Source organism: Hemicordylus capensis, chromosome 4 (genome assembly GCF_027244095.1).
Source record: "Hemicordylus capensis ecotype Gifberg chromosome 4, rHemCap1.1.pri, whole genome shotgun sequence".
In the NCBI taxonomy this organism is placed as follows: Eukaryota; Metazoa; Chordata; class Lepidosauria; order Squamata; family Cordylidae; genus Hemicordylus; species Hemicordylus capensis.
In genome coordinates this window covers 2,710,754-2,731,848 of record NC_069660.1, presented here as the reverse complement: position 1 = coordinate 2,731,848, position 21,095 = coordinate 2,710,754, and the positions used below count along the sequence as shown (strand labels likewise).

The 21,095-nt window shown below is 53.8% G+C and overlaps 1 protein-coding gene across 3 annotated transcripts in view; it reads right to left on the bottom strand.

Moving 5' to 3' along the window:
- Positions 1-21,095, bottom strand: part of CTNNBL1 (catenin beta like 1) — a 96,800-nt gene that overhangs the window by 75,458 nt on the left and 247 nt on the right. For 2 of the 3 annotated variants that reach the window (XM_053247784.1, XM_053247786.1), the window contains exons 2-3: positions 4,823-5,011; positions 3,469-3,575 (exon numbers count right to left, since the gene is read on the bottom strand). In XM_053247784.1, the coding sequence (XP_053103759.1) occupies positions 3,469-3,575; positions 4,823-5,011 (296 nt within the window). The remainder of the gene's footprint in view (positions 1-3,468; positions 3,576-4,822; positions 5,012-21,095) is intronic. The other variant, XM_053247785.1, reaches the window with a different exon arrangement.

The window sequence follows — 21,095 nt, the reverse complement described above, 5'->3', positions numbered from 1 at the left end:
AAGACCCAGCATGGGCCGAGCTCACCAGTTCCTCCGGTGCCGTCGAGGCCAGACTCCTGGTCACACGCCCTCCATAGCAGCCCGTGATCTGGCTGCTGGCACCTTCTTTGGGCCTTAGAACCCGAGGCCGCCATTGCTGGCAGGGGAGGAGTCTGCCCCCTCTTCCGCGCACCCCGGTTTGGCCCCCCAGGCGAGCGGGGATTGCAGGTACTGCACGTTCTCAGCCGTCGCCCCAGATTCAGTTGTTGGTGCCTTCTTAAGGGCCGTAGAGCCTGAGGCTGCCCTTGCCAGCAGGGGAGGAGTCTGCTCGGCCTTCTGTGCATCCCGCATGCCTGCCCGGGGTACTCAAAATCAAATTCTGGCCAACAAGGGGAGTCAGGGGAGAGTGGTTTTGGGGGCGCAGCTCGGACCGCTCCCTGCCCATCGGCTGTGCTCCCGGCTGCTGCAGGATGCCGCCACATGGCTGAACAGCGGCGTCCATGTGCTCCAGAGGCCTCCGGCTGGAGTCAAAGCTCCCCGGCCAAGACAGCTCAGGGCGGAGTCGCTGGCGGCAGAGGAGGAGCAGGCAGGCCAGCGAGTTTTAGACTCCATCCGCACCTGTAGGACTCTGGGGAGTCCTGGCATAAAATAAGAAGTAAGAAAAGGCAAACAAACAGAGCAACAGAGAAAACGAAACGGAAAGTGCCTGAGCGCTGAGAGAGCTGCCTCTCAGACCTAGGATGGTCTGCATCTTCCTGGTCTATAATGCCAGGTGGGCGGGGAGGGTCCCCCAGGGAGGTAAGGGTCTGAAGCTGAGCCACACCTTGGGGGGCTCCACTAGCTGGGTTCCCCGTGTCCCTGAGGGGGTTGAGCTCGGGGGCAGTTGTTGTGAACTACACCTGGTTTCGCACTCTGTGTATGCTCAGAGGGAAAACACAGGCCTGAATTCCATATAATTCTGGGCTGGTATTCTGGGTTTAATGTTGGAGTAAGGGTGTTCCCAACACAGTGGACCCCTGGTCAGAGATATCAGAGGAGTGGGTGCTAACATCCCGCTGTCTGGATCTGGACCTGGACTTTTTGGATCTCTTAGTATGCTTTCTCTTTTCCTTTGCCTTCCTAGGAGCCTGGGTTTCCGAAGGGGAGATTCAGCTCTGGAGGAGGCCGGGGAGGCTCGCCTAAAGTGCTGACGCTTTTTTGCTTGTAAAGCATCATATTGCTCAAAAGCAGTGGAGAGAAGGTTCTCCACCCACAGACCCCAGGAGGGAGGCATATCAGAAGGCAATTCGGTGACAGTCCTGGGAGGTGGGCTATTCGGGGTTGGGCTAGATGACCCCAAGGGGTCCCGGGGTCAAAAGACATACAGGGCCCTGCCTGGGCCATGCTCACCACCTCCTGCTGGGTCGAGGATGCGCTCCTGGTGACCATGCGTTGGACTGGCTGTGTCCTAGTGGGTGTGGGGTCCAACGCCATGCCCTCCGCTGCTCCTGCCGCTTCTGTTGAGGCCTTCTTGGAGGTTTTTGGGTGCATGGATGCCAGTGCCGGCAGGCCCAGCTTTTTCTGGCCTATAGGGGGCCCTGGGTGCGCAGGCTTTTCTGGCGCATCCGAGGGCGGCAGGAGAGGAGCGCTGGGGAACGCGGAGGCGGGAGCTCTGCTCGGCCCGGTTCCCCGCTTGGAGGCTGAGGCCCTGCCTGTGCTGGGACGCCACCACTCAGCTGACAGGGTTAGGGTTCTGCTGCTCCGGGAGTTCCGTGGGCCGCAGCAAGCACGCCCGCGACTGCAGGCTCTTCGGAGGGGTCGTGGGCGGCAACAGAGCGCGAGGGCCAGCCGAAAAAAGACCCCCTCAGTACATGTACGTGCAGTAATCTGGGGGGTCTTGCCATCCAATGCTGCAGCCCAGCCAGGTGGAGGGAAAGGGCAGGAAAACAACAAGGAGGAGCTGAATGGAAGACGAAAGGAAAAGCAGCCCAGCTGGAGCTCTGAGGAGCTGCCTGGAGCCTTGCAGGCCAAAAGAACTGCGAGGGGGCTTCCTCCCCCCGAACTTAAACTCTAACTAATTTGCATAGTCCTGCCTTGCAGTCATGTGGGTGAGACGCCCTGGGACCCAGAGCAGCAGAGAACCCCTGGGTTCTAGTCCTGCCCTCGGGAGCAACACAGAACAAGTACCCTCTCTTCCATGCAACAGCCCTCTGGATATTTGAAGACAGCCGTCCCTCATCAATCCCCCCTCTCTTCTCTTCTCCATTTCTAAAGGTAATATTCAGCACCAACCATCCTACATATATATATATATATAGAGAGAGAGAGAGAGAGCGAGCGCACATTTAAGGGGTTTTAATACCATGGAATTGGGGCGGTACATAGACAGACAGCTATATAAGATGGGCAGACAGAGGCAGAGCTGCCCAGAATCCACCCAACCCCAACGAGGGCTTTATGCATTATTCCCAGAACTCTGATTTGTGCCTGGAAAGTCCCAGCCTCCACTCCAGGCGTCAGGGAGGGAAGGGCACGCTCGGCACCCACTCGGCATGTCCAAGACGCCCGTAAAGGCAGCCCGATGCTGCAATATGGGGCCATCGCCAGCCCTGTACCAGCCAGGGGCACTGGAGGAGAGGAAGCGTGGAGCAAATGCTAGATCCCGGCACCTGCGCAGAGAAGGAAGCCTGTGCTGACCTTTCGCGGAAGCCCTTCTGCAGCCGTTGGATGGGCAGCAGCAGCTGAGGGGCAGCTCACAGGATCCGCCTGGAAGAGTTCCCTCCCTCCCTCCCTCCCTCGCCAAAGCGGCTACTATTTCAGAGCAGAGCCAGACCAATTTTGTCCCAACTGTTTCCTGCTTCCTCTCCCTGCACTTGCTGCATGATGTGCCTTTCTTTAGGGCTTCATCGAAAGCTGCATGAACCACAAAGCCCCTGCTGCCATTTTCATCAGATGTTGTTCCTGATGCATACCTGGCAGGGTAAGAATGTAAGAGAAGTGCATCCACACCCCCACAACCCGAGACGGGTCTGCTTTCTGGACCCCAATCACAGCCGAGCAGAGCCTGACCGGGACGATCTACATTTCATCTCCCCTTGGTGCTGAAGCTGACCCGTCTTGCTGACAAGGCCTTCGATCCATCTCACCTGCACCTGACTTCAGCTCAGTGAGATCCAGCTGGAGCGGAATGCACACATTCAGAAGTCACTGGGCCGGCTGGAAAGCACTGCTAGTTTTGCCCCAGGTGAACAGAGGTGGCGGTTTCCAAACCTAGGCCTGCGTCACTTTAAACGCCTACTCTGGTGGCCTCAAGGCCCGAGGTCTCCGTCCAGTGCCTGCAACTACCGGGTGCACAGGCCTTGGGACTCAAAGCCCATGAAGTTTGACCCGCCCACCCTAAGTCTGCACCCATCTGCTCGCCTTTTGGCACAAGGGAAACCCCGAGGGGCTGAAGTCAGCAGCCCGAGAACGCTGGGCAAAGTGAAGCAGCCAAATCCCAGCAAGACTTACTTCTCCGGATTATCTGGGAATTTGATCCGAAGCTCCTGGTTCTTGTAGGACCTCTTCTCAAAAGTGAGGATCATCTTCTTTACCGAGCTCTCATCCAGGGGTTCCTCCTAGCCAAAAGACACACACACACCACTTAACCTAATGATGGGCCCGCCCCCTCCCGCCCCACAGCTGCCGGCAGCTCTCCTCACCAAAGGAGCTCCACCAAAGGCCCCAACCCAGTCCACTCCCCAACCCTCACGCTGGGCCCCCTCCAGGGAGCACCAAGAGGCAGCTCAGGTTGCTCCTCTCCCCGCACCCCTGCGCTGCCCAAGAGCTTCTTCGCTGCCTCCCGGCTGGCCATTTGGCCGGTAGAGCTGCTGCCGGGAAGCAGAGGCCTCTGCACGGCCGTCTCCACCACTTCCGCTGACATGAAATCCCTGCACAGGGGATCAGATCGCAAGGACACAGCCCGCCCCCCCTCTGCCCCCCAAATGGATTCCTCTTTCTTCCTACTGAGAGAGGAAAGTGCAAAACGAGACACTGGGGAGACCAGAGGCACCTTTCCTCTAGCCTCCCGTGCCTTTTGAACAACGAGGGAGGAGGAACTTCCTTGACGGTTTGGGCCCGGGATACCTGAGGGACCGCCTGCTCCCAAGGCTTGCTGCCCGCTTGACGAGGTCTTCTGAGGGGGCTCTGCTCCGGGTGCCGACAATGAGGGAGGCAGGGTTGTCGTGCACTCGGGACAGGGCCTTCTCTGTTGCTGCCCCCAGGCTTTGGAATGCTCTCCCAGTGGCCATTCGCTCCTCAGACTCCATCACAGTTTTCAGAAAGCTTCTTAAATCTTGGCTTTTTATCCAGGCCTTTACATGATTGTCTTTTTGCTGCTTCTGTGTGTTTTTATCCATGTATAGTTTTTCTCTGTTTGTATATTATGTATTTTAATATCAAATTGTTTTTATATTTTTAGCTAAATACTTTTAACTCATTTTTATTATATGTGTTTTAACTTTTGTAAACCACCTTGGGAGTGTTTTTAATGAAAGGCGGTATATAAATCTAACAATAAATAAACTCCAGGATCCAGCTGCTCTTCCTCCCCCCAAAGTGGAAAGAGCCTCACAAGTGTGTTTTGAAATGGGTGGGGGAGGGCTGAGCCGGAAAGGGAGGAGGCTGTCCACAGGTCAGGTCGCACAGGAGTGTCCTCTCAAACGCCCCACCCCAAGGCTGCTCCCCCCCCCGCCCCACTGCCTTTGCAAGCTTGCCTACAGGAGCAGAGGTCCCTCTTCTGCACGGAGGGCCAAGGCGGAGGGGCCCGCTTCCCTTCCCAAGGCAAGAGCCCCTCTCCTCAGCCCCCGCCCCCCCCGATACATGCCTCCTCCTCCTCCTCCTCTCCCTTCTCGATTATCTGAAGGAGCTTCTTCTTCTCATCCTCCGTCTCCTCCACAGCAGGGGTCACCTCCTCCTCCCGGTGACGGCCACGCTCCCGCACGCTGGTCTGTTTGTGCCGCACTTTGAGGTCTTCCTCTTCATCTTCCCGGGGTCTTTTTGTCCCCCTGTTTGGCTGCAGAGGGAAAGTCAAAATGAGGAACCAGGAAAATCTCCTCTTGGAGGCCAAGCAAGCAAGTCTGTTCCCTTGGGAAGATGCCTCTTGACACACAGGCAAGCTGCAGCAGGCTCCCATCGGATGGGGCTCCTTCAGCCTCAACCCCCTAAAAGTGAGAGGTGCCCACATTACTAGAGATGGAGTTTGCCTCACTTGTGGGGCACTCCCAAGAGAAGTTCTGCACAAAGAATGTGGGGCTAAGCCCAGTGGCCCTTGCAAAATCAAGGGGGCAGCTAGTGGGGAAGAGGAGAGAACACAAGCACAGCATTTCTTATGGGGGCGCCAAGTGCCAAAGAAAGGAGTCTCAGTGCCACCTCTGGGACCCTGCACAGAGGGGCTGGCAAGCTTGCCTGCTCCCTGGGCTGGTCTTGCCCATGTCCCTCTTGGCCGCAGGGATGAGTGTGGGCCGGAGCTGACTGAAGCAGCCACGCCCCACGGCAGAACCGAAATGCACATTCGGGCCCAGAAATCTAGAAGAGCCCTGAGGAGGCCCTGCTAACCTGCAGCTGCCCCTGGAAGTAGCAGGGCTCTTGGTCTACCGAGAGAGACGGGAGGTGGGGAGCAGAAAGGGCTCTTCTTTAAAAACGTAAGAGTGCCCGAGGATTTCCCAAACAGGGAGGGCCGAGGGTGGAGCTGCCCATTATAGAGGCAAACGCAGTAATGAAGGGACCTGGAGGGATCCTTGTAGGGGGAAATCAGCAAGTGTGTGTGGGGGGGGGGAGCTTCTCCTGACCCCAGCAGTTCCCCCCAGCAAATGCCCCCCGGGCTATTTGTAGTCCCCTAACCGGGCCCGAACCAGGCTTCGAGACTGGAAGCAAGTCCAGCTGGAGGAGAGCAAGAGATCTGGGAGGGAGGGAGGGAGGGAGAATTCCCCAGGGAGACTCCGCAGCTGCAGCAAGTCCCTGCTTTCCTCCTCCCTGCTGGCTTCCCCTGCCTTTAAGTGCCCTCCGCAAAAGCGGGTCGGAAGCCGGCGCTTACGGGAGATAACTTGCCGTTCCACCCTCATTAAGATCCAATTAAGGAAAAACCCATCCCAGCAGGAAGGAAGCACTGCTGGGCCCAGCTTCTCTCAGAAGGATCATCTACTGCACCCAGCTTGAAGCTGCAAGTTAAAGAGTTCTGAAGCAGCCACCAGCGCTGCCATTTGACTCTGCCTGTCGAGGCAACGCAGGGTGTAGGCTGCCACTTCTTATTTCTCTCCCTCCATCATCATCATCATTATTATTACTTTTAATTAAAAAGCAATGAGACTACAACCACAAGGAGGGGCTAGGAGAAGCCACCGTTTGGCTGGACACAAAGTGATGTACCGCAGAAGAGGCTACATCACCAGAAAGACTGCTAAATTAATACTCTTCCACAAAGCAAGCTCCATTTCGTCCAAGGCTGCCATCAATGTCATTATCGGCAGTTACGATCTGCTTCGACCTCCATTGGGGATCTGGGGGGGGGGGGACATCGTCTCTAATGTGCAATAATGAAGTCATTATGATGGATTATAAAAGCGCCTGGAGTGCAATTATTAATGCTGCCAACGCATGTGCACCCAAATACCGCTGAAGTCCTAGATAAAAACTATCACAATTTGATTTGACATGGTGTGTGTGTGTGTGTGTGTGTGTGTGTGACTTTTCAAGATTGAACAAGAGCCCACAGAAATTTAAGCTGTCCAGAATTAAGATTTATTTATTGTTGTTAAATTTATACCAATGACTGTTTTTATTGCTTTTGTATTGTATGTTTTAACTTTTGTAAACCGCCTTGGGGTTTTCTTTTAACGAAAGGCGGTATAAAAATGTAAAAATAAATAAATAAATAAATAAATAAATACCCCACCTTTCATTAAGAAACTCCCAAGGTGGCATTAAGAAAAACCCAAGGAAAATTCCCACTCCAAGGGAGAAAGGATTTCCTGTCACCAAAACAGTCTCAAAACAAAACCTCCATATTCAAGAGCAGTGTACCTGGAGTGCCAGATGCTAGGGAGACCCTAGAGGGAAAGACTGCTTACAGTCTTTCCTGAAGCATCTTGCTTGCCATGGATGGAAACAGGAGGCTGGACTAGATGGACCCTGATGTAGCCGGGCTCTTCTTACCTTCTTAAGAAGACAGAAACACACACCCCGTAGTAGTAGGAAGAGCAGTACAAACATGCACAACAAGCAACTCCGCACTCAGCCAGCCAGGGCGACTCATGAGAAAGATGCTTGTCCACATTACTGCTGCCACAGGGAGCCCCAACTAAGCAGAAGCCTCCTTGGGTGGCAGCTGCATGCCTGGTGGGGGTCATGTATATACTGGGGCCCAGCCTGACATTTAGACGGGGAAACTCTGCCTTGCCCGGAAGCAAACAGATTGGCGGCTGCTGCTGCTGCTGCTGGGGTCTTGAGCCAGACCTACGCAGTGCAAGTCCAAAGCAAGCACACCCAACAGGAGACACCGTTGCCGGTGGGCTCCGACACCCCGTCGGCTGGAATGGGAAGCTGAAGCCCCTGCTAGCTGGGCCAAGAGGCACCTTCTCAGAGTGGAGATTCTCTGTATTGAGCAGGGGGAGAGCAACTGGCCCTCTCCAGCCCCAGCACAGCATCCCTCCAGTGACTGTTGCTGGTGTCTAGCTTAGGTTTCTTTTTAGACTGCGAGCCCTTTGGGGACAGGGAGCCATCTTATTTGTTTATTATTTCTCTACGTAATCTGCTGTGGAAATCATGGGCCTCACGGCAGGATATGAACGACTGGGCTGGGGTATAATCGTTATAATCATGCTCTGCAGCAATTCTCAGTTTACAAACTAGTTGGCAATTCTCCTCTAGCGTAGTCATGCGGTTGAAAGCAAGTGGCTTGTCCAAGTCCATTCAGAAAGCCGAGCAGCAACTTTTACCTTGAAGCAAAGCGAGCACTAACCACGGCACACAGCCAATGAGAAGCTGCAAGAGAGCCAATCTGCCTGGCCTGCTGCCCCTGCTAAGCCTCTGAGAAAGTCAGCAGCTGGCGCTCCATCGACCATCCTGAAAACACTGCTGGCGGGGAGCATTACCAAGTGCAACTTCTCATGAGTGCAAGGTCTTACACGACTGCTAATGCCCCTGCTCTGCTCAGGACAAGTGGCATTCAAGACGCATTTGTTCACCCAGGCTTCTAATTAGATATCGTTTTAATTGTATTTTAATTGTGTTTTAATAGTTTTAACTTTTTAACTTTTAATGGTTGAAATGTTAATCCTTTTATTGGTTGTTTTTATTGTCCTGTAAACTGTCCAGAGAACTTGGGTTTGGGGCGGTATAGAAATATGCTAAACAAACAAACAAACAGTGAGCCTCGGGGCATGCATTGTGGCCATTAACTCCAGGGCCTTCCCCTGATTTCCACGTGAACAAGGGAGAGGAAGGCAGCACGTGTGCCACGGCATCACCAAGACACCGCAAGCACGTGGCTTGCCACACACAGGCCGCAGAAACACCCGTCAGGCAGGCCACCTCTCCAGACGCAACCTCACACTCCAGGGGCTGAAAAGCAAAAGAGGGAAACCCGTGACTTGACCAGGCGACAAACCCTCCCTCCCCTTCCTGCCATGAAATCCTCATTCGCCACAGGGAGCCCAGTCGGAGGGGCCACCGGCAAGCTGGGCTTCCCACGTCACCGCATTTGAGAGGACAGTGGCCTCCCTCCCTCCCTGGAGACACTCCGGCCAGCCAACCCCCCCAGAGCTCTGTGCTCTGGTAGCGATCAGCCTTCATCAGCAACTCAGTGAGACTGCAATGGGGATTGGGGGGGGGAGCTGGCAGTGAATTAACTTATCCCCCTGGCAGCAGAAAGATGCCTGCCTTACACGGCGCAGGAGCAAAGCCGCCTTGTTACTATGGCGCTCAGAAATCATGGGAAATGACTCTTCCTGAGTGAAAGGGCTCCCTTTGTGCAAGGATCTCCGCCAGCTGAATCTAGCTAGAAAGAGCCATCAAGGAGAGCTACCTATTAGCTGTCAATTTAGAAAGACTTCAGGAAGCAAGCCCCAGATCTCCCGCGATATCTTTCCAACAACCTCTTAATCTGTTCTGTGACACCTGTATTAAGCCAGCCCGCTTGCACTCCTGCTCTGCTCTAGCACATCTCCAAAGAAATAAGCAAGCGCAGGAGCTCAACTGCTTTTTGTTTTTAAGGCAAGGAAGCTGCCTCCCAGAGGAGAAAACGCACCAGCAAGTCCAAGAGGTGCAGCTCATACCACCAGCACACAGGGGAGCCCAGAAGGGAAACACACCCCCATGCCCTGGGGGGGGGTCTTTACTTTCAGAAGAGCTCAGTGGCAGAGCATCTGCTTCGCCTACAGAAGGTCCCAGGTTCAATCCCTGGCAGCATCCTCAGGTCGGGCTGGGAAAGCCCCTGCCCCGGCCTGAAACCCTGAAGAGCCACGGCCAGTCAGTGTCGAATAGAGAGTCCTGAGCTGGATGGGCCGAGGGTCTGACTCGGTCGGAGGCCGCTTCCGATATTCTTCCGACCAGTGCCCCGCATTCTCTCCAAGGGACTCAACTGTTCCTCCCGCAGAGTGAGGGGAGGGAGTCGGGCACTCAGCCCAAGCCAAGAAGGATCGTGCCTCCGTCGCATTTCCACCGGGCTTCTTCTGGAGGCTGCTGCTGCTGCTGCTGGAAGATCTGGAAGTTCCTGAGGCGGGTCTCACGATCACAGAGACCCGCCTGGGGAGGGTGCGTGGGGAGAGCGGCCTTAGCCCGCTCTGGGCGGCCAAAGCAGCCGCCCACACAACTGCCGGCTCCGTTAGAGAGCCAGCAGGTGCTCGGGGGAGCAAAAGCTCCAGCATGCCCGGCACGAGTGCGCAGGGCATGCGGGAGAGACCCCCAGAGCTGGGAGGAGGCTTTTCGCCTCCCCTCTGGGGTTCTACTCGTGGGTAGCCGCGCCGTGGAGCCGCACTACAGCAACTCACGATTGCTGAAACCGGGTTTGTGGAGCGCTCACTCCGGAAAGCCGGTTTAGGTGCCGGGCTACAGAAGCAGGTGACCCGCTTAGGAACCACCAGGCTTGCAGCCGAGCCCGGTGGGTCTCACGAGCCGCAAAAACCAGGCTAGGCTCCTTTAGCCCGATTTTTGCAGACCGTGTGAATAGCCCCACTGCCTGCTGCTTTGGGACTATTTTACCAACGTCATATTTGTTAGTTCACTGGCAGAGCTATGGATTGCCTGGTTTGGTCAACAGCCATTATTTGTATAGAAAGCTGGGGTATCAATAAAATGAATGTAACTCGTGTTCTGAAGCCTTCAAAATGGTTCACAAAAGTACCGGTGGAAATTCTTACAACAATCCTGTAAATTAACAAACACTAACCTGTTATTAGGCAGATTTATGAAGGTCTATTCAAATATTGCTGACTGCTAATTAAGTGTGCGGATAGGCGCAGGGCCTCCACAAACTCCTGTTAAGGGGGGCATTTGGGGGTGTGGGGAGGGATCACAAGGCATGCCCAGAAGTGTTAGGACCTCTCACCCCCACCCCAGAACCAAAAGCCACCTTCAGAGCCCTCTTCGGTTGCTTCCTTGTCAATGTAACAGGAGATTTCGGACCTGCCAAACATTCTTGACATGAGTTCACCTGTTAGCTGCATAACTGAATGAGACTTCCAGGTTCAGAGCCAGCATCTCTCCGGATACACCATTTTCTGGGGGCCCACAGAGCGGAAGGCTGCTGCCTTCAAGCCCTCCCTGTGGCTTTCTAGAAGCATGGCAAGCTGGCTACTGCAGGAACCAAGCTGCTGGCCTAGATGGGCTCACTTTGGTCCAATTCAGCAGCCAGGCGCTGACGTTTGCTCCCAACAACCTTGCCCAAGGGCCTGATCCTGAGCTAGGGCTGGAGCTTGACGGGTCTCTGCAATGTCGGCATTTGGCTGGCCAGGGGTGAAGCCAGCCTAGCTCCACACACAGGGCAGAGGCAGCACCTGGCAGAATCTCTGACCCCTGGCGCTGCCGGGCAGCCCATGCCCTGGAAGGGCCTGCCACAGATTCCCAAGGACAGCAGCCAGCAACGTGCCTTTCAACATCTCTCCTACCCGTCCCTGCAGCAGTGCTATTATTGTCTCAATCAATCAATCTTTATTACTTACTGTGAGCCACTTTGGGGGTCTTTTAGAGCGAAAGGTGGGGTGTCAATGGTGAAAACCCAACCCAACCCCTCCTGGAGTTTTCTGCGCGGGCACTCTCAGTCCCTTGGCACCTGCCCTGGCAGACAAAGCTGATCCATCCTTTCCGTGCCTCTCTTAAGCTCTTCCTCAAGGATCGGGCAGCCATTCTGTCCCCAAACCCAAACTGGGCACCGACCGACTGCAGGAGCACAAACCGGTTCCTGGCACTTGCGAGGTCTGCCTCCCCTCTCCTCCCTGGAGATCCTTGGAAGAGGAGGCCTGGAAAGCGCTGGACTTGGCTAGGACCCCCTCATTACCCCCATGTAATCAGAAACCAGACACGCGGGGCATGGGCACAGACTTTCTGGGCAACGCAGCAGCAGCAGCAACATTTAATCATCAGCTGAGGCCATCTGCAACTGTTCTGCTGCGCCATCGGGAAACTGATGGGCTCCCGAGCTCTCTGTAAGCCGCCAGGTGCCGCACTCGGTGTAACTGCTGGCTCTGGGGCACGTGGGGCCCTCCCCCACCCCCAGTTGACGCTCTGTGCCGAATCGAGGCACGGTGCCCAGCTGTGCCCAAGCCAAACCTGGCACGCAGGCAACCCTGCTATTTGATTAAGCAGAGCGCAGATGAAAGGTTTTGGGAAAGAGTGGGCGCACTCCAGGACCGTCAGACTGGGAAAGCAATTTGTCCAGCTGGCTCCTCCTGGGGGAGCAGAGTTGCTAGGGAACTCAAGCCCACCACCGCTCAAGGGCCAAGGGAGCCTCCAGCAGGGCTCCTGCACAACTGCCAGCCATTCCTGTGCAGGGGCTGGCGGAGCTTCCTAAAGCAAGCACCGAGGCGAAGTCACTGCGCTAGAAGGAGCTCACCTCCAACTGGGAACACACGACGAAGACGCCAGCCGTGTTGGTCAAGATGGGCCCGGCTCCTCCCCCATCCATGGCTACTGGATGAGGCCTCCAGCCACAGCAACCAGGCCAACAAGGCACCCTGACCCTCAGCCAGGAGAATGCCAACAAGGCATACTGAGTTCTCCAGGAACTCAGTAGCACACAAATGCTTTTTGTCCCGCCAGGTGCAAGCCAAGTCACTCAAGCACAACCCAAGGAAGGCAGTGGACACACGCGTAGTAAGTGCTGCTTCAGAAAGACCAGCTCACTAGCTTCCTTGAGAGAGGCTGTTCTCATGCACTGCCTAACCCAGGACAGGGGCGCCCAGCCTGGGTTAGGCTGTGCATGAGAACTGCCGGGATTGGGCAGCGCCACCAAGCCCCTCTTCGGAGCCAAGCTGTTAGCTGAGTTGAAGGGAGCAAGCTCTCCCTTAACCCAGGCTACGGGCTCGTGTTTTCGCTCGGGCGATGTTTCGTCCCAGTCCCCAGTGGAGTCGGAGACGGGCACCTAGAGCGCCCATCTCCAGGTGGAATCCCCCAGTGCATTGTGCATGTTGAGCAGTGCATTCTGGGATCTCCAGACACCAGGACGTGTCGTCCCAGCCTCCGGAGCTCTGTACCGCAGGCAAGCAGCATGGGCCATCTGGGCGTGCATCCCAGCAACATAGAGTCGGTCGTCTAGGGGGAAGGTGAGTTGCACAAACCTTCCCGCTCCTGCCCTGCCTGCCCAGTCATGTGAATGACCCGCTTCAATGACATCAGGAGAGAAGGACCACAATACAAAAAATAACCCAATGATACGATACTCTTATTCAGGCCCGTCCTTTAGGCGGGGCATGTGGGGCCCAGCCACCCCCGCAGTCCCCATCAGCCGCCACTCCACACCCACCCTCCCCGCTCAGTATCCAACGGGTGGTGCTGAAGAGTCCCATCATCTCCCTCCTCCTTCAAGCGAAGAGAGAGGCAACCAAACTTCCAAGCCCCCCATGAGCTGGATACCAGCATCACTTGTGTTTCATCATCAGTGGCTTACTCTTCAGTTACCCTGCCACGGAGGGCTACGGATTGGTTTAGTTTGAAGAGCTTGGCCTTCAGAACATCCTGTCTTTAAGCAAGGATATGCGGCATGACATCGGACTGGCCTACGGGAGATTTCATGGAGGAACCGGTTGAGCAGCAGAGGACTGGATCTGCTCGGGAATTGTTGGAGAGGGTGGCGGTGATGGAGAGCTCATTCGAATCGATTGCAGTGAGAGAAGTCTGGCCGCCTCCGGGAGGTGAAAGGACTTATCCAGATCGCACAAGGGCTGCCCTCCACTCCTCTGCCCCCCACGCCCCCTCCACACCTAATCCGGTCAGTTCTCCCACGCTGGAGGAGAGTGGCGGACTCCCCAGCACCTCGCCCTGGGAAGTTTGGTCGGCTCTCTCTTCACTGGGACGAGGAGGGAGGCGGTCAGACTCATCAGCGCTGGGCGGCTGGATACTCAGTGGGGCCAAGAGAGGAGCTGCAGTGGTGGAGGAGCATGGATGAGGGGGAGTGCTGCTCGCACCCAGCCCCACACTCTCCTAGGGACGGCGCTGCTAAAGTTGAGTATCATGTCACAGTAATAATGTGACACTAATGCAGTCCGCTTTGGGGACATTTGTTGAGAAGTGGTATATAAGTATGTGTCGTATTTGTATCTGTATCGTATGTGTCATATCTGTATCAGGAGGAAAGGGGCCCAAACACAACTAAAGAAAGTGGTGCAATCTCTGCACTTGGTGGGCTGAGCTCAGCCTGACCACGGAGGGAAACTGGCTCAATGCTCTGGGGAGGCCTGACCGGCTAAGTCGAGGAGGGAGGCAGCAAGGGCAGCCGTGCCACACTCCACACTCTGGTCTTTCCCGCAGCCAGGGTGGACGTGGAATTAGAGCAGGAGTTCCTCACAGCCCTTCAGGTATGAGCCAGCAATACCTTTTCATGAGGTCGGCTCTCAGGAAAGTTCCATTCAGCAAAGGGAATTTCTGAGGCTCCCTGTTTCAAAGCTCAGCCCATTCTACTGCTTCCCTTCTCAGTACAGCTGGAAGATGAGAACCGAACTGGTCAGTGTGTGTCTCTGGGGGCCAGAGGAAAGCATGCAGGCACTCCACAGATTTCCTTCGCTATAATGGGAATCTGCTGGGCCGGAGGGCAGTTTAATACCTCAGGGGACAAAAGCCAACTCAGTCAAGGACTGAATCTGCAATTATGCATTCGATATTAGTCAGGACTGAAAAAACAAAAGGACAACACAGAAAACACTGGATTGCAATGATCCAACCAGGATATTATGCAGACTCCATGTAAAAGGTAGAGAGCTGAGATGGGCCATAACTCAGGAAAACATGCTTTACAATACATGCAGGAAGTACCGAGAGCAAGGATGGGGAAGACTCCTGCCTAACACCCTGGCGTCAGTGGTCCCTCTAATTTTTTTCATCTCTGTGCAAAATGAGTTTTGTTCTGGGCGGACGTATCAAGGCAGTGTGTGCTCACCATGTGTATTCAGAATGGGGCCTCCCTGATTCCACCTGAGCGGGATCAAAAATGAACTGAGTGGACATCCAAAAACTTGTGAGCATGCGCATGCCTTAAAGGGGACAGCACCTGGCGAGCAGACAGTCCTGATTCGGATGATGGACTCGTCTGACTCAGCAGAACAAAGGACAGGCAAGAAGGGAAGCAACTTCTGCCTGGAAAGACCGCCAGGTAGGGATGAGGAGGATGCAGATACCCAGCCAAGCCGCACAGTCCAGAGGAGGGCAAACTGACTCCCCAGGATACAAACAAAAATTTTCCAATGAAAACTTCCAACAATCTGCACAGGTACCACACAGCCCTTGGCCAGAGGAGGTTAGCAGTGAAAGGGAGCGTGTGTCATTTGCAGTTTCATAGAACACTGACACTATTTTAAAAGCACAAAAGTTTCCTCTAAGCCTCACTTGCAAAAGCTTTGTCTCAGTGAGAAATGAGGACAGTATGGGGGGTGGGGGGAGGGCAGGGGAAGAGATGTTTGCAGAGATTTGAAATATGCCTGAATAGATGTAGGGCCCTCTCTTTTCAATGTAGGAGCCTTTCATTTCCAAAACCAAGAGGAAAAAATATGAGCAAAATCAATCTTCTTTTCCAGATGAGCTGCTGAAACAAGTGGGCGCAGTGAAATACAGGGCAGCTTTACGTTGTATAATGTCTTGCATGCCACATGCAAATTGCATCAAAAATACTTAGAATTAAATAAGAGGGTAATAAATAATAGCAAACCCCGGGAAAACTGAAGAAATAAAGACAGAAGAAAAATGAATGTTTTCACTTGGGATTAGAAATAAGATGAAGAGTTGGCATGAAGTGCAGAATGTACAGGAGCAGGAGTGGGGGGGGGAGAGATGGGGGCAGAATTCTCTCGACAATCTGCAAAGAGCTGGACACAGGGAGAAGAGGTGGCTTCCACAGAAGAAGACTGCTCAGTGAGATTTCTAGTGAACTCAGAGAGCACCCCAAAACTGGGGCCAATTGCCTGGGGGGAGTGGGCAGACCCCTTACACATCCTAGCGTTAGGACTGGGCACAAAAGAACAAGTGCATTTTAAAGCAAAAGAGCAGGCGCTGCAACATCTCCACAAGGACATCACAGCAACAGACACTGGACATGTCTGCACACTCTTAGCAGTGCCATCCACACTAGCCACCCAGGTGCATTTTTGAAACCACGGGAACCTTGAATGGGCATGTTGCCCATCCATCAGCGCATCAGTGTGTCACCTTTCCAGGGGATATATTAAAGCAGGCTTTGGCCTTTCTGACAACAACAGATCTCACAGTTCGAACACTCAGGCACGCAACCTGAAAGCAAATGGCTGCAGTGAGTAAGGAGTTGGACTAGAAGACCTCCAAGGGCCCTTCCAACTCTTAACATTCCCCCAAATCCCATTCACTTAATGCAGGCAAGTTTCACTGGAAGGTCTCTAAACAGAGACTTAAATTTCACAACTTTCTCAAGCAGGATGATGGAGGCAAGAGAGAAACAGAGCAGACACGATATTACAGCCATGACTTTAAAATGCTAATACTGCATTTCAGACCAAGGGGATTGGAGATATACATTCTTAATCTATCTGCCCTCTCAAAAGCCCTGTGAGAAAGAAATATCCTCCCAGTTGTATAAGAACCTAAGAACAGCCCTGCTGGATCAGGCCCAAGGAGGCCCATCTAGTCCAGCATCCTGTTTCACACAGTGGCCCACCAGATGCCGCTGGAAGCCTACGGGCAGGAGTTGAGGGCATACCACTGGGTAAAAGTTTATATATTGGGTAAAGGAGCAGAGAGACAGTGACATGCCTATGGCCAATTCATAAGAAGAAGCAATTTCTTTGCAGGGAAAAATGAAACTGTGCATGATCCAAGAGCTGCATTACAGAATTTGCATTCAAGGTGTGTGCCCAGGTGCTAGAATGATACCGTAACTGAAGGGGTCGGAGCACACCCTCACCTGCATGCAGCATGCCAATCATACAAGAGCTTGATCCCACCATCCTCCGCAACAGTGCAAGGAATTCCGGGCACATGCTTGGATTGTACACAATTTCCTCAACACCCACAAAACCAACGCCACTCCAAGCAGTTGCTCAGGTTGCTGGAGCCATTATGCCAGGCCTCTGCATAAAGCCCAAGATGCAGCAGAGGGAGCTGGGAAGGTCAGCTTGAGATATCGAGACCTGCCTTCCTCCTTCGCAGCACAAAAGGCAATTTCCCACAGCTCAAGAGGTGCTGGGTTTGTTACAATAAAAAGGGCACAGAGCCACTCTGGATTTTAACCGCTCCATTACAAGAGTTTAATTGGATTTCATTCCTTCATGTAAGCTGCCTTGGGAATCCTTTCTGGATCAAAAGGCAGGCCGACAGTAAATAAATAGCCCACTACTCATCCTGAGAGCCATTGCAGCCTGGCCTCAGGCTGAGAGATGAGCTGTGGCCTCCTGCCCCCCCCCCCCCGCCCAACACACCTGCAGGTGCCCTTCTTGGTGGTCTAGGAGGGAGTGGACCCCCCCCCCCCGAACAGCCCAACTGCAAGGAACACAACGCTAGTGCCTTTGGGAGCAAGCACTCACAGGAGAGGAGCAGGAAGAAGAAGAAGAAACTGAAGAAAGGCAGAAGCTCAGATTGCTGCACAGAAGTAGTAATGTCTTATTGCATGCCAACGGGAAAAGCCAACGAGGTGCAATTGCAGTTGAAGAAATAGTTCCATCCCCACACATTGCAAGTATCTTCATGAGGGGAAATTGTTCCACAGTTAAGACAGAAAACAGGGCACCTCCTAACTTCCCCTTGATAGAGGAGGTACATCTCCAAGCCATACAGGAAACATGGTGCGGACAGGAGTGGCTCATCCGAACAAGCTGGGGGGTCGGTGGGGGGCACCAAGGCACAGCTGCCTCTGCTTCCCAACAGCAGTTCGGGCTGCTCCTCTCCACCCCGAACCATGCTGCCCGCCTGCAAGATGGCCGTTCGTTAGGCAGGGCTGTGCAGGGACCCTGTAGCTCGACCCAACGAACGGCCAGCCTGCAGGCAGCACCGCACGAGAGAGAAAGGAGCAAGCCGAGCTCTGGGAAGCAGAGGCAGAGCCTGGGCCTCCTTTGGGAGGCTGCCTTTCTTCTAGGAACTCTCCAAGGGCCAGAGTGGTCTTGGGCCTCATCCAGCAAGGCTCTCCTTATGTTCTTCTCCCAAGGTCTCGGGAGGGCTTCTCTCACACGAGGCAGACCACTCCCTGTGTTGGGCCCAACAGATGCTCACTCTTGCCAAAGACGCTTTAACACACACACCCCACAGTCTGCCAATCCCCCCCACCCCCGGGCTGCCACCACCATCCAGACAGGAAAAGGGCCAAGTGCAAACGGATGTCCCCACACTCCCCAAGATACCGCCCAGGTCCTCAGGCTGAACAAGCTGAAGGGCATCCAGGAGAGGGAAGGCAGGGGCCGCCAGCACATCACTTGGTCCTGCCAACGTGGGATCCACGTAGCGACAGATGCTGCAGGGTGCTGTGCGAACTGGTCACAGCAGGCCACAGAGGGACCCTCTGACTGACTGGAGGGACCCCGATGTAACAGATATTGGACCAGCATCCTGTTTCTCACAGGGCCCGTCAGATGCCTTGATCGTGTCTCCCCTTCGTCTAAACTGAAAAGCCCCAAATGATGTCAACTTGCTTCATAAGAAGCATGCTCCAGGCCCCTGATCACCTTGGTTACCCTCTTCTGCACCTTCTCCGGTTCTACAACGTCCTCCTTAAAATACAGTGACCAGAACTGCACACAGTACTCAAGATGTGGCCACACCATCGATTTGTATAAGGGCATTATAACATTAGTATTTTTATTCTCAGTCTCCTTCCTAATTACTCCTAGCATGGAATTAGCCTTTTTCACAGCGGCCGTGCACTGAGTCAACACCTTCAACAAGCTGCCACCATGACCCCAAGATCCGATCCCCCATCACTGTATGAGTTGGGGGCAGGGCTGCCCCAATGTGCATCACTTTACGCGTGCTAACCAGGGTCCTATCTAATTTTTTTCATCAGTGAACAGAACGCGTTTTGTTCTGGGCAGCAGTATGTGCACCTGTGCAATACTTTAGTGCCAGTGTCACTATAGATGCAAAAGACACATACCATAAATACAGAAGGAGACTTAAAAGATGTGCATTCTGAAATTATACCTATTTATAACGTTGGCTGGCCTGCCCAGTCCACCGGCAGTGTGAGCGGCAGCCCCTTTGCCCAGCTGGCTGCTCTTCCTCAGCTGCTGCAAGGAAAACATGGCCTGGAGCAGCCCCAGCCCATCGCAGCAGCGTGGCACAAGAACACGACTGCAGGCAGGCTGAGGCTGCACGGCTGCTTGAAACAGCGGCCCAGGGGCTGGGATTTTGTGCACGGGTACGTAGCCACGCATCTTGGGGGGGGGGGGACATAGTTGCAACCATTGAACCGCATTTGCCATTTTCTTGCCCACTCCCCAAGTTTTAAATATTTTGTACACTGCCTAGAAATGTACATATCAGGCAGTATAGCAATATGATCGATAGACAGGGAGATAGGGAGAGATCCTTTTGGAGCTCCTCACTATTGGTTGTGGATATCACCAACCTAAATAGTTTAGTGCCATCTGCAAATCTGGCCTGCTCACTGCTAACCCCAACTTCTGGATCATTCACGAATAAATTAAAAAGCACTGGTCCCAGTACAGATCCCTGAGGGACTCCACTTCTTACTACCCTGTATTTAGAGAGCTCTCCATTTATTCCCACACTCGGTTTCCTCTCCTTCAGCCAGTTACCCGTCCACACATGAACCTGTCCCCATGACTGCAAAGTTTTCTCAAAAGTCTCTGAGGAAGTTTGTCAAAAGCTTTTTGAAACGCCAGGTATACTCTGTCAACCGGATCACCTTTATTCACACACTTGTTGACACTCTCAAAAAAACTCCAAAAGGTTGGTGAGGCAAGCTTTCCCTTTGCAGAAGCCATGCTGGTTCTCCTTCAGCAGGGCCTCTTCTTCTATACGCTTAACAATTTTACCTTTGAGAACGCTTTCTATCAATTAGCCAAGCACAGATGTTAAGCTAACTGGCCTGTAATTTCCCAGATTACCCCAGGATCCTTTTTTGAAAATAGTTGTTTCATTGGCTACTTTCCAGTCATAGGAAGCTGCCATACACTGAGTCAGACTAGGTCCATCTCCCTCAGTATTGTCTATACATACTGGGAGCGGCTTCTCCAAAGTTGCAGGCAGGAATCTCTCCCAGCTCTATCTTGGAGATGCTGCCAGGGAGGGAACTTGGAACCTAGATGCTCTTCCCAGAGCGGCTCCATCCCCTGAGAGGGAATCTCTTCCAGCGCTCACACTTCTAGTCTCCCATTCATATGCAACCAGGGCGGACCCTGCTTAGCTAAGGGGACAAGTCATGCTTGCTACCACAAGGCCAGCTCTCCTCCTCTCAGTCCTCTGGTACAAAGCCCAATTGCAGGGATAAGTTATATATTTTTGCAAGGAGGATGACAATTTCACATTTGAGTTCTTTAAGGAATCTTGGATGGATGCCACCTGGCCCTGGCGATTTGCTAGTTTTTCAGTTTTGCGGGTTCCCCCACCCTCCACTGTGAGAGGGTCTCAGACATCTCTTCCTTTTCTGCTTTGTTGCCTCTTGAGCGCAGAACAGCCTCCTGAATCACTGCCATGGGGTCTTCCGCCCTTATTTCCTTCACATTCCTTCTTAAAACCCAAGCCTTTGCCGCAAATCCTTAGGTCCCTTTCTTTGCTACAGAGGTGGCCAACCTGAGGGTCTCCAGCTGTTGTTGGACTACAACTCCCATCGACCTGACACTGACCTGATGGCACTTAATCAATCAGTCCATCAGTCAACAACATCTGGGAATCCCTGTTAAGAGGGAACATTGCCCAGCTGTACCATAAGGAAGCTCCAGGATGTGGAGCAGAAACATTGGGGAGGAGAGCTGGTCTTGTGCTAACAAGCATGACTTGTCCCCTTTGCTAAACAGGATTCACCCCGGTATGCATTTGAATGGGAGTCCTCTGTACGTGTGAGCACTGCATGAGCTTCCCCTGAGGGGATGGGTCTGCTCTGGGAGGAGCACCTGCAGGTTTGCCTGCAGAAGGTTCCCAGTTCCCTCCCTGGCAGCATCTCCAAGAGAGGGCTGAGAGAGACTCCTGCCTGCAGCCTTGGAGAAGCCGCTGCCAGTCTGGGTAGGCAATACTGAGCTAGACGGACCGAGGGTCTGACTCGGTATATATGGCAGCTTCCTAGATTCTCTCCCCCCCCCTTCTGTTTGTTGATATCTATATGGTAAGCCCCTCGGGGCAGGGACCTGTCTTCTCGTTCCTTGTGCAGAGCCATGAGCGTGCGTGGTGATGCGCGCGCACACGGAAGAGGCTCTGCTGCATACCTGGACAAACCCCCCCACCAGTAACCATGGAAACAACAGAGGGGGGACCCCTCCCTG